The 12,261-nt window shown below is 39.2% G+C and overlaps 1 protein-coding gene across 2 annotated transcripts in view; it reads left to right on the forward strand.

The window, feature by feature from the left end:
• PTPN5 (protein tyrosine phosphatase non-receptor type 5) overlaps positions 1-12,261 on the forward strand; it is a 60,413-nt gene that overhangs the window by 31,390 nt on the left and 16,762 nt on the right. For both annotated transcript variants that reach the window (XM_018076130.1, XM_008922044.2), the window contains exons 5-9: positions 1,297-1,535; positions 4,294-4,483; positions 7,904-7,988; positions 10,539-10,618; positions 11,109-11,246. In XM_018076130.1, coding sequence (XP_017931619.1) covers positions 1,297-1,535; positions 4,294-4,483; positions 7,904-7,988; positions 10,539-10,618; positions 11,109-11,246 — 732 coding nt within the window. The remainder of the gene's footprint in view (positions 1-1,296; positions 1,536-4,293; positions 4,484-7,903; positions 7,989-10,538; positions 10,619-11,108; positions 11,247-12,261) is intronic.

Genomic DNA, 12,261 nt, shown 5'->3' on the forward strand with positions numbered 1-12,261 from the left:
AGTTCCTGTGTACTCTGATTAATTGAAACAAAAAAAGCATTTTGTAACTTTCAAATACTGCTGCTTTGTGAGAGTCTAACATTGGCTAAAGCTAGATATGGACAGAAATTAAAACTTGCTTCTCTTCCTTTCATTCTTTAGGCTCAGAGAAATGAAAGTACATGAAAATAAGACAGGCACAAGAAAACTGTTCTTTCAAATCCCATACAGGCTAATGTGCTTTACCAGCCTAGGAAGAGAAAGAAATTTGACCTTTAGTGGTACATTTTCCAAATTCAACTGTTCATTTAAAAACCATGTAAGAAAAGGACTGAAGAGGCTTTACTTTGGAAAAATAAGACCTGTTCTTAGCCTCAAAAGGATTCATGACAGTACAGTTACAGTTTGTATGACATTTATTCTGAGTGATGCTACTCTTAGTTCAGTGCTAGATGGATGAAGCTGGCCTAAGGTTGCAGATCCTGGAGTCCACAGCTGGGCTTGAAATTTTTAAAGTGAGGCCTATGTAAAGGATTTAAACAATCTACTGATCTGATTTCCAAATCATATAGCCTACCACAGCATCTATGCAAACCAATATGATGCAGAAATTTCTTAGCTTCATGCCATTTCAAGCCTTTCATTTATTTGTAAGATAACCTTTAATATTACATTTATTTTCCTTCACAAGATTTATTATTTAATGTTTATGCCATGTTCAAATCAGACAATTAGATTATAAAAACTGATAAGGGTATTTTGAACCTCGGAAGCAGGTACCTCAAAACTGAGGCCTTTTTAAAAAATGATGGATTTATATATAAATTTTGGGTATAGTGCCAAGTTATCAAAGTTGTTCAGTCCAATTGTATTTACTTTTCTTAACTCAGTCACCTGTAAATTTTAGATGGAAACCCATTAAGTCAGGAGAGGTATGATTTGTAGAATATTACAATGAATTTTTATTTTGTAAACAAGCCTAGGAAGGATAAGAAACTGAACAAAAGGACAGTGATATCACGTTGGCTTGCATATGATGGTCACAAGCACATTCCACTTCTACTGTATCCCCGAGTTAAGCCTGGCCAGCTCTGTGGAAACCTCTGTGGCTGAAAGCAGGTTTGAATGGGTAGATGTGAATCCTTATAGCATGCACCACAAAGCTACTCCTGCATGGAACATTCCTGTCCTCTTCAGTACTCTCCGATTCTAATACATTATAGTGAACTGGGATACTACCCTGAAGACCCATCCTCTGGGCTGTATGGAAGGGCTGGCAACAAGCAGAAGGCTTTTTTAAATGTTTGTTTCCTTTAGTTTTGGCATCTACTCAGAGCCCGACCAGACCCCCCCTTCCCGCTACAAGAGGACAGACGCCAATCTGTGAGCCGGCAGCCTTCGTTCACGTACTCAGAGTGGACAGAGGATAAAAATGAGGATGACTTCCTAGATTTGGACCCCGTACCGGAGACTCCGGTCTTTGACTGCGTAATGGACATTAAAGCGGAGACAGATCCAGCTACTCTAACGGTTAAATCCGTGGGCTTGCAAGAAAGGTAGGGTAGATGTGGCTAAGAGGGGAAAGTCTGGTCCCAGAATTTGTGGATTTAGGAGTTCTATGCAAAGCAGGAAGCTTTATTGCCTTTGTGAATGTCACTTTAAAATGGGGTTTAAAGTCAAGTGCCTGCTTTATTACATATATATATATAAATATATATATATATTTATAGTTGTTTCCTGTCTTGTTTTCAGTCCAGTCATAAATATAAGCATATTAGCTAAAAAAACATACAGTTTCTAGGCAGCTGTCAACAAGTGCTATTCTAAAGCATCATTTCTTTCCTTTGAATATATCTATTTGTGTGTGTTTCATCAGGCTTTTGCCATTCCTCATGATGGCAACTGTGTAGAACGAAATCCATCATAGGGCAGTGAAAGCTTCTACCTCTGAAAGAGGAGGATCTTGTAGATTTTCTTTTTTTCTGTCACTCACGCTGGAGGACAGTTCTCCAAAAGAACACCATAGGAGGAGTGGTCATCTGCAATAATTCTTGTATAAATGAGTTAGTCCAAAAGTAAATGAATTTGTTTCAAATTAACCCAGTAATGAAATGTCAAGGTGAGCTGGTGTTCACTGCTTGAACCGTCAGGGCAATGGAGCTTCTCAGAGAGATTCACAGCTGGTAAAAGGCAGTTTCAAGATAAAAGGAAAAATTTTTTTTTTCTGGTTTGTGTTCTTTCGATTTTATTAGTGAAATCAGAAAAAGGTCTTGATGAAAGAATTCCTGTGAAGAAATTCTGCAAAGGTGATGATGTTATAAATAAGAACGAGGCTACTGAAAGGCCCAGCATGGCAGAGTTCTTTATTTCTAGGTTTTCAGGCTTAATTGGATTGCTAACCATAGTTAATTCTCATGCCTAAAACTTAAAACAAAGGGCAGAACTTGGATTTTAAGGAGTATGATGCTGAGTTTCCAAATCTCCACAGGACACAGTAAAAGGACTGTTACAGAAGAGGCTTTCAATTTGCACTCCATGAGCTTAGAATGTTTTTTCTCACTTTATGTGTTGTTATAACATTTGTCCTAAAATTTCCTATCTTTTATTGCTATATTCTACCTTTAACATGAGATTGCAGTAGCCTCTGGGGCTTGTCCCTGAACCTGCTGCTATCAGTGAGTTTTGTTGTTTCTTTCATTATAGCAAGATTGGGCTTGAAAAGCATGAATCATTTGTGTTCTTCCCTATCCTTGATTCATTCCATTTCAGTCATTGTAAAGATGCTGACATTTCTTCTCAGGTGACTGCTAGCCTGCAGGGAAGATACTCACTGTATTGAGAGAGTTAGGGAATATCACTTGGGGAGTATCAGTTGGGGAGTAAACAATTGGTTAAAGTAAAGAATTACAATTAAAAACCTGTCAAAGAACTAGAGGTGGGAAAAATAAAGCATTTGCTTGAAATTCTCACACTATGTGTACTACACTACACTTAAGATGTAAAATAAACTTGTTTTCAACATACACGTATGCTTGAGAAGACAGACATCATTTCAGGTTTAAGCTGTGCCCTGGCAAATTTCATTTACATTAAGCATTGGACACTTTACCTTTGTTTGGTGTTGTGTTAAATTAGCTACCTGTCCCTCTTTGGAATCCATTCTGCTTCTGTATCTTACTTCCTTCTCATTCTTTGACTACCTATTCCATCAGAGGCATAGTCAGCAGTTAAATTCAAACACCACTGAATGTTGTTAAAGAAGAAATCTCATTTCCTCATGCTGAAGAGCTATTCATGTATGTAACCTCTTCTACCTTGGAAGAACTAAAAGCATTCAGTATCAAATGCTTACATTTCTGGGGAGAAATGTGGTAGCTGTTTAATAGCACAGGGAGGTAAGGTCAAAATCCTTTGAAAGATATCGCTAAAGATTTGATGTCTGCCATTAGTGGTCATGTTTCATTCCAAATCATTTCCCCATGACTGTGAATCATAGCAAGAGGCTGGCTGCACATTCTTTTGGGAAAACTCCTGAATCCAGGAAAGGGCTGTCACCCAAGTAACAACTTCCGTGATCTTCTCCGTGAGCTGGTAATGTGATTTTTCAACAGCTCCTGCACACATCTCCTAACTAGATTTTGCCAGTTGAGATTCATCAAAAATAGGTTTACTGTGTGGATGTATAGAACACTTCTCTAGTAGTCATCATATTGTGTGACTTTATGTTAAAGATATTTAAATATAGATTCACTGATGCCTTTTGAATCTTACTTTTGTCTATGATATGTGAGATTGGCAGAAGCTCAGAAATATATTAGAACTGTACTCAATAAACAATGTAGGCATTTTGAGGTTTTTTTTTTGTTGTGTGGCTAACTTACAATAAAGCCACTAAAAATTCTGAACTCGACAGTATCTCTGTTTTCAATGTAACTGTTAAAATGTCGGGACCTTTGTTTTAACCTTCTCATTATGTAAATTTGTGGAAAGAAAATTTTTCAGACATAAAAATTGTTTGCTGCAGTGGTTGGCTTTTCACATCTTTATTGATGTTGAACTGGTAGTTTATCCCAGGATCTTACCCACCAATGAAAGTGTCGGCCTTCATGTTTCAGTGCACAAAATCATCTTCTGGTCTTGTCTACACAAGAAGCATCACCCATTTTTTACAGTTAGTGACCAAACCGTACCCATGAGAAGCAGCTGGGTGCTTTTCTGAAGTTGTTAATCTGTCATTGGGACTGCATCCATTGCTGACAGTGGTGGGTCACTCTGTTCTCTTGTAAGCAAACTTTGACCGCTCTGTTTTTGCAGGAGAGGTTCAAATGTTTCACTCACACTGGATATGTGTACCCCAGGCTGTTCTGAGCAAGGCTTTGGCTATGTCATGTCACCACGAGAACAGTCAGCCCGAGAATACCTCCAGACGGCATCAAACATTCTTACTGAAGAGGAACTGCACAAGAAAGCACTGGATTCTTTCATACTCCAGGCAGAGTTCTTTGTGAGTATCTGACTTCTCTCTTTTAGGAGCATCAATACAAATTAGATGATGTCTCTCTCCTATGAACCTTGCTATTATTTTATGCAAGTCTAAAAGTAGTGCATACAAACTCCGCTTCCACCAGTGAAGCATTTAATGCAATTCCGAAATTTGTCATCCCTTGGAATGACAGTATCTGAAAGCTTTCACTGATATTGTCACTTAAAAACTAGAGAATTAGTTCTGGCAATGACAACAGCAAATCTTATTTTTCACAAGTTTTTGGGTTTTTGCTGCTGGCATGCTACTTTTTTATTAAAAAAAAAAAATCAAAGTTTTCACTAGAGTACAGAAGAAAAGCCATGTTTTCTGTAGGCATAACTTTTTGAAATGTGTCTGGAATTGCTCTAGAGACGAAATTACAGAATCACAGAGTATGCTGAGTTAGAAGGGACCCACAAGGATCATTGATTCCAACGCTTAACCCTGCACAGAATCATCCCCAAGAATCACACCATGTGCCCGAGAGTATTGTCCAAATGCTTCTTGAACTCTGTCAGGCTTGGTGCTGTGACCACTTCTCTAGTGTGCCTGTTCCAGTGCTCAACCCCCCTAATCCACCCTCTTTGCTGCTTAATGCTTGATGTGGAGCTATTCAATGTTCTCTGGTTAACACGGGGCTATTATTTACTAGTTTTAAGCTTGTCTGTCAGTTGCTTTTAGGATTTTGAAACATGTTTTCTTGGCTCACTGTATCCATTGATGCTTTGGCAGAAAGATTCTTTGCCTCATTTTGGGAAAATATACTTACACAGATAAAGCAAGCAGTTGAAAATTGGATTTCTGAGTAGTTTAGGACAAAGGTCAGATAAATTTTGGTGTAGTGAGTACTCTAGCTTTTGAGATCTTTAAATGCTATTGAGTCTGTTCTCTACTTGCTTGGATGTCCATGTGGTAGGGATTGTCATGTTTGTCATGTTTATTATACCTGACAAAAATAGTAGTATGCAAAATGCTGCAGTAGCTGTATTAGGTCTACTAGGCAGAGTTGTAAATTCCTGCTCAAGATGGGAGGTAACCAGGGCACAGACTTTGAGTGCTGAGGTGTTGCAGGGCATGTGATCAAGAGCTACTGAAGTTAATACTGCAAAGTCAAATATTCTCTTAAGCATGGAATCTCAGCAGAGCAGGAGGAAGATTGTCTGGCAACATAACAGCCCTTTCAGCCTGTCCTCTTCATGACCTGTAAGTGTCTGAAAGGGAAGGAGTAATGCTCTGAGTATCACCTGCTGTCCTCCCTCCTTGTGTGATTTCAGGGGTTTTTTCTCTTTACAAGAAAGGGGTATGGTCAGGGCTTCTGTTTTAAAATAGAACACCAGATATCTGTGGTCTTTAATTCACTTAGTGCTGTCCAAGTTGAAGAAAAGCAGCTTTTTTGTAGGTATGCCCTGATTCTTTCAAGGTAAAACATCTATTCCTGTTTTAGGGAGGAAACGTTCACTTAGTGTGTGAACTGACTGCTGAACTAGTCCACATATGGTTTCATCAGTCTCTGAGGTACACTGTAGCTTTCAAGCAAAGAAAATAATGTTAGAAGGAGGAAAAAATATACTTCATTTCTCTAAGAGATTTGGAATTAGTTTTTTCATGTTCATAGAATCATTTAGCAACCAAACTATCCAAAGTTATTTTCATTCTTTAATGAAAACTGAAAAAACACAGATAAAAATGCAGTGTAATCAAAATGCCATTTCTGTAATTAAATACTGTAAACTAGTTTGTTTTTTTTTTAATGAAACAGTTATCACCAGCCAGCTCTGCATTGTGTATTTTCCATCTGTCTAACCTGCTTGATTTTCAAAGTCCAGATCCATGATGAAGCAAGCAGCTCTGTTTCACTTTGGAAGAATTGTCAGAGGGGACATTTGCAGGGCTAAATCCTGAAATTCTTACAAGATTTAGAATTTTTACTCAGGTATAAGTCCTGTTGATTTCACCAAGAATTGGCTTGAGCAGTGAATGACTTAAGACTCAAAAACAAGATCATGGGGCTTGGCTCAGGAAGAGTTTGGAGTGACTAAATACCAAGTAAGAATTGAGAAAATATGAAGGTTTTGTTCCCATGCAGGTCTCCAAATTGATACAAAAGTGCTTCGACAAAATGTTTTTATCATTAATTGCCTCTAGTTAAACCCAACAGTATTCTCAGTACTGTGTGAGAGAGAGAGAACAGATAGTCTTCTAAGGTTCCAGAATTGGCCTCAAGCTGCGCCAGAGCAGGTTTAGATTGAATATTAGGAAAAATTTACTCACTGAAAGGTGCTCAGGCACTGTAACAGGCTGCCCAAGGAATCAGTGGAAGCACCATCCCTGAAAGTATTCAAAGACATGAGGATGTGAGGCTTAAGGACATGGCTTAGCAGGGACCATGCAGGTGCTAGGTGAACGGTTGGACTCAATAATCTTAGAGGTCATTTCCAATCTTAACGATTCTGTGTTTCTGTAGTCCACAGCTCTGCTCATCCCAATTTTTTTTCCCAGAGTGAGGCTTGTCTTACTTAACCCTGATTCCTCTTACCACTGTGTCCAGCAGTGATGTCTCAAATGCAGTGTGCAGCAGGTGGGAGGATGAGCTCTTCTTCCAAGTTCCCATGAGCCATATCTCTGCTGAGTCTGGTTAACACATCTCTTCCCATCCCACGCCTACTGACTACAGTTGGTGGAAGGTTCTCATTTGTTTCTACCTGGCATTGACTGCATATTGCAGTAGATGTGCAGTGGAGACTACAAAACCCCTCCACCTTTGTGTGTTCTTGGCACTAGCAGTGTAGAGAGCAGGTAATCCCTGAATACCCATTTGCTGTCCTTCTCCATGGAGCTTGCCAGCCTGATGAGCAAAACCAGTCCCGCTCCCCCAGCTCCATAGAGACAGGTCAGTATGCCAACATGCCATAACGTGTGTCATACTTTGTTGCTGGTGTGAGTCCCTAGCAAATTATTGACTTCCACTCTCTGAGAGGAAGCAATGTGAGTCAGAAAGGATGGTGTCTGAGGTCCATCACTCTTGGAGCAGTGTCTTGAGTAGCACTGTTTGCTTAGTTCTGTGCCTACACTTGCAATGCAATTCTAATAGTATTAGGAGTGAACATAACGCTGTCACACGTGAGTCAGTGAATTAGGCACTATAAGTGTTTTCATATTAAAGATTTCAGAAAAAAAAGCCAGTGACAGTAAAAGGAAACATCAATCATATTTTGGTGATAAATTGCTAGAAATACTGTACCGTATGTCTCAGTTAACTTCATCATTTTGCCTCCCTCACAGTGAGGACATAATGGGCTTGGGATTTTTATTCCTCTTGTGAATCTAATAATACCACCTACTGTCTTTTATGTTTTTGTGATTTTTGTTGTTTGGTTTTTTGTTTGTTTTTTTAAACAGGAAATTCCAATGAACTTTGTTGACCCAAAGGAATATGATATTCCAGGCTTAGTGCGTAAGAATCGCTACAAAACAATTCTCCCGAGTAAGTTTCTGCTTTTAAGTCACTCAGGTAGGGTGGTTTATTCCACATGCTGGAGGGCTTTTCATGAAGTGTACTGTCACCACGATGTATCATCCAAAGGTCATGTTTATGAAGCAGGAACATGGCTTCAAAGTATAAATCAAATTTGCAAAGAGGTACAGAGCATGAAGAATCTAAGTGCTGCTGATTTTGCCTGTATCTTTGGCTCTTAAGTTATTAGAATTGCATCATTTGGCGCTGCTTAAAAATTCTATCTAAGATCTTGGTGTTCATTCAGATGTTACTTAGTGGTTTCTTTGAAACTCCTTTAGAAGGACTAAACTCTAGCAATGTTATTTTCCTTGCCAACGTTTTCTCAGAATCATGCCTCAGATGCAGACTGAGAATATAGGGAACTAGCCTGATGGCATTAAGATGACACAGAAAGTAATAATATTTTTCTTTTCTATTACACTAATATTATTTGTAGCTAGGAATAGGAATTTTGAGAAGCATTTTGGTACAAAGTTTTACAAGTGTCATCATTTCCCCCTCTCTCATACTTAAAGTTATTTTGAAAAGTGAAACGATTGGATGTCATGCCTCTTTTTTTGCTCTAAGTCATTGCTGGAAGATGCTACCAGTAGCCATGGTAACTGGATTTGCAAAGTCCAAAAGGTTCAATGCCAGGTTAACAAAGATAAGTGCAGAGAAGTCAAAAATACCTAACATTTCAGTCAATGAACCTGGACTGGAAATGGTTTCAAAAGATATTTTTTTAATCTGTCTTTAAACTCCAGTAGCTGCAGCTCAGTGTGTGCAATGCTTCTGATGACTTTACTCATACCTTAGACAAGAAGTATAAAAACATTCAACCACCTTTCACTGTTGCTGTGCTAATGACTGAGGTGAATTTTTCAAGTATTAATTCACTGTTTTTGCTGGAAAGGGAAGATTGCAAAAGTAGCTTATGATTTCAGATGTCCCAGGTGCCAGATTTCTAAGTAATCTGTGTATTCTGAATTTGGTATCTAATGTGTACTTTGAGAGCAGGATCCATTTTGAATGTGTAATATTGGATGTTTAAACTGAACCATCAGAATTGCTGCCATTTTGAAAACGCTGTTCCAGAATTGTAATCAAATGACTAAGTATGGCCCACTACCATATTTTATTAAAAGTGATCACTCAGTGGGCTAATTATTTGCTGCAATCTTCATCTCAGTGACATGGCTGTCTGCTAGCAGCCAGTGTTGTCACTTTGATCTCTCCATCTCAGCTAACTGGTTTCTACCCTACCATCTCTCTAAGGGTGAACAACCTTATCCCAGGGTTATTATGATCTGAGTATTTTTTCTGAATGAATTTGAAAACTTGTAACCTCTGTGCAACTTTGTCCCTGGCTGGGACCAAAGGATGGCTTGATATTGCTGAGGAAGGAAGAGAGCAGAGTGTTTGCTCTTATCCTGCTACCTCTATTTCGAAGGGCTTAGCACTGGCAGTAAAAGTGGGTAGCAAGGAGAGCTAAACATTCACTTTATGCTTCAAAGCCAAGGATTCCAATAAACATGAATCTAGTCCCTCTGAGGACAGTGTTTCATGCTGAGTGTGTGTTTGTAGTACTGTAGAAATTACTGTGTGATCGGTCCTTAATGTGATATTGGGTAAAGCACAATTTTTGCATATTTTTTTGTCTGGTTTCTAAGCAGGCTGAATTTTCTTATGAAAAAGTCATCTTTGGTTTGGTTTTAATATTGTCCTGGTGATATACTCTGTTGCTCTTTGCTGAGGCCTCTGTCAGCAGTAGGCTGTTTCTTATCAATTGTAACACACTGTGTAACACTGGTGAAAGAGCATAAACGTGGGCCTGTGTCAGTTTGCATTGAAATCATTGCAACAGCCATTGACTTCAGCAGGAATTGGACTGAGCTTCTCAAGTGAAATAATGTTTTCTTTTGTCATCTTATTAGAACAAGAGTAATGCTTCATAAACAACCTCAATGAAGGAGACTCAAGTACTGGAAAGATTTAGAGTACAAGAGACTGTTAATATTCTTTAATTTCTCTTTAACCATTGTATTTGTTAATAGCACATCTTGGAGTTTGGTTCATTGCAAGATGAAACAGGAAAAGAGTTATTGTTGTCTGGCTTGCCTGGGCACAAGAAGTGCGTGCTTATGGTTTGGGAGAAAAGCTGTTTGCTGTCATTTCACAAACAATATTTCAAAAGTCTTTCAAGCCAGAATGAGTCTGTTGACCTAACATACTAAGAAGTAATTTCCTGGAGCAGAAGACTGCTTTTCCAGGGTCACACTGAGACACTGACTCTGCTACAGGACCAATTAAGCGGGCTTCAGAGAGCGGGTGAAACTATCAGAAGGCGGCAAATTACCCCAACCATCCTTTGCTTTTTTTTATGGTAACTTTTTAACATGGGAATTTTCCAAGGCCACTGACATCTGTTGTGATGGCCATGAGTGCGTGTAAATTTCTTACTGTACAAAATAATCTTGTGTGTCTCTTTCCTCTGAGGAACTGATAAATTCTTACTTATCTCTTTACACCTTTCAGATCCTCACAGCAGAGTGTGCCTTACCTCAGCTGATCAGGACGATCCCCTCAGCTCTTACATCAATGCTAACTACATCAGGGTAAGAGCTCAGTAGTCCGATGTGTCTGTCTAGCCTCTGTCAGCTGCTGTTAATGTAAACAGAATTGCAACATTCACTGGCTTTTAAAGGCATCCTAGCTGATCTGATTGCTCTTCTCTCCTGCTTACATTAGCTGAAAACCAAATCTCAAAGTGCACCTGTACAGATTCAGACCAGACAGAAACATACTTCTGCAGTTCTTGATGCAAATTCCTTGTCAGCTGGCCTAACCAAGGCACTGGATAATCAGCCTGAATAAGGCTTTGACCTAGCCAGAGTCACCTCAAGGCTGTTGGACACTCTTTGCTGGAATTACGTGAGTCCATACTGTGCCTTCACTCCATGTACACGTGTTCAGGAGAGAGATGGAGAGGAGAACTGATGCCGCAAAGTCACCATTTCAACCAGTATAGCTCTCTGTTTTAAAGACCAAACCTTCAAGGTTGTGGTGGACATCTCTGTTAAAATTGATCTCTTGTTTTGTTGGCAGGGCTATGGAGGAGAGGAAAAGGTATATATTGCTACTCAGGGACCGATAGTTAATACTGTCACTGACTTCTGGAGAATGGTGTGGCAGGAGCGTTCTCCCATCATTGTCATGATTACCAATATAGAAGAGATGAATGAGGTAATGGTGTTACATTTAGTCTCTTTTTTAACCGTACTCTAGTAGATATTTTTGACATAGACACTAAACCAGCAAATAGAAGTTAGTTCAATGACCTGTGCAATCAGAGCCAGCATTAAATTCTTCGGGCTCAAAGAAGATATGGGCTTCTCTTTCAGTTCCATTTACTGTAAGTCCTGTTTTGCTGTCTGATTCAGCCTACTGCTGGTTTTGCCATTTTCATCTCTCAGCTGACCTGAAACCTCTCCTAACCCAGCTCTATTTGCAGGCAGTCTTTGAAGTTCTCTCTAAAGGAATCAAAAACAATAGTAGCCCATAACTACTAAGGTTGAATATCTTCAATCAGTAGAGGTGCTGCTGCTTTATCTTGCATTTATTATGATTTGGCATCTATATGCACATTTCATTGAAGCTGTACCTGATTTCTGAAAAAATGCTAGTTATGACAATCAACAATTAGAACTGACTTGGATGTGGAGGACCTTTTCCTGAGTGCACGTAGGAAATGTTTTTAAAATACTGAAATGCTGAAATTGTCTATTTGCCACCTACTTCCAGAAATTAAATTATTATTGTGTTTCTGCTAGTCCACCTAAAGCAATTTATTTTTTTTTTTCAGTTTAAAATACTGCTGCCCTCCAGCTGTTCATTACTTACCTGCTGAAATATTGCCCCATGGCAGAGTTGCAAGAACTATGTACATGGGCTTCAGCTCACAGATGTGTAGCTGAGCTTACATCTGCCTTTATTGCCAGTGTAAGATGGGAGAAAGTGGTCTGGGCATGTGTAGTGCTCTGCATCCTCCCTCACCACTAGCAGGAATGTGTAGTGGAGATATCCAAATGTTGTTTCTTAAACTGCAGCAGCAGTATATGTCAAGCTTGTCCTTGAGAACCCATTACTATTTGGGTGAGAGAGTTTCCTTTGGAGAAGAGGCTTTAGATATTTAGAAGCCCAAGAATATGGGCATACATCCAGCATACACACAGAGTTATAATGACTTGCCTGCTTGCTG

Source organism: Manacus vitellinus, unplaced genomic scaffold (assembly GCF_001715985.3).
Source record: "Manacus vitellinus isolate BGI_N305 unplaced genomic scaffold, ASM171598v3 scaffold_30_pilon, whole genome shotgun sequence".
NCBI lineage: Eukaryota > Metazoa > Chordata > Aves > Passeriformes > Pipridae > Manacus > Manacus vitellinus.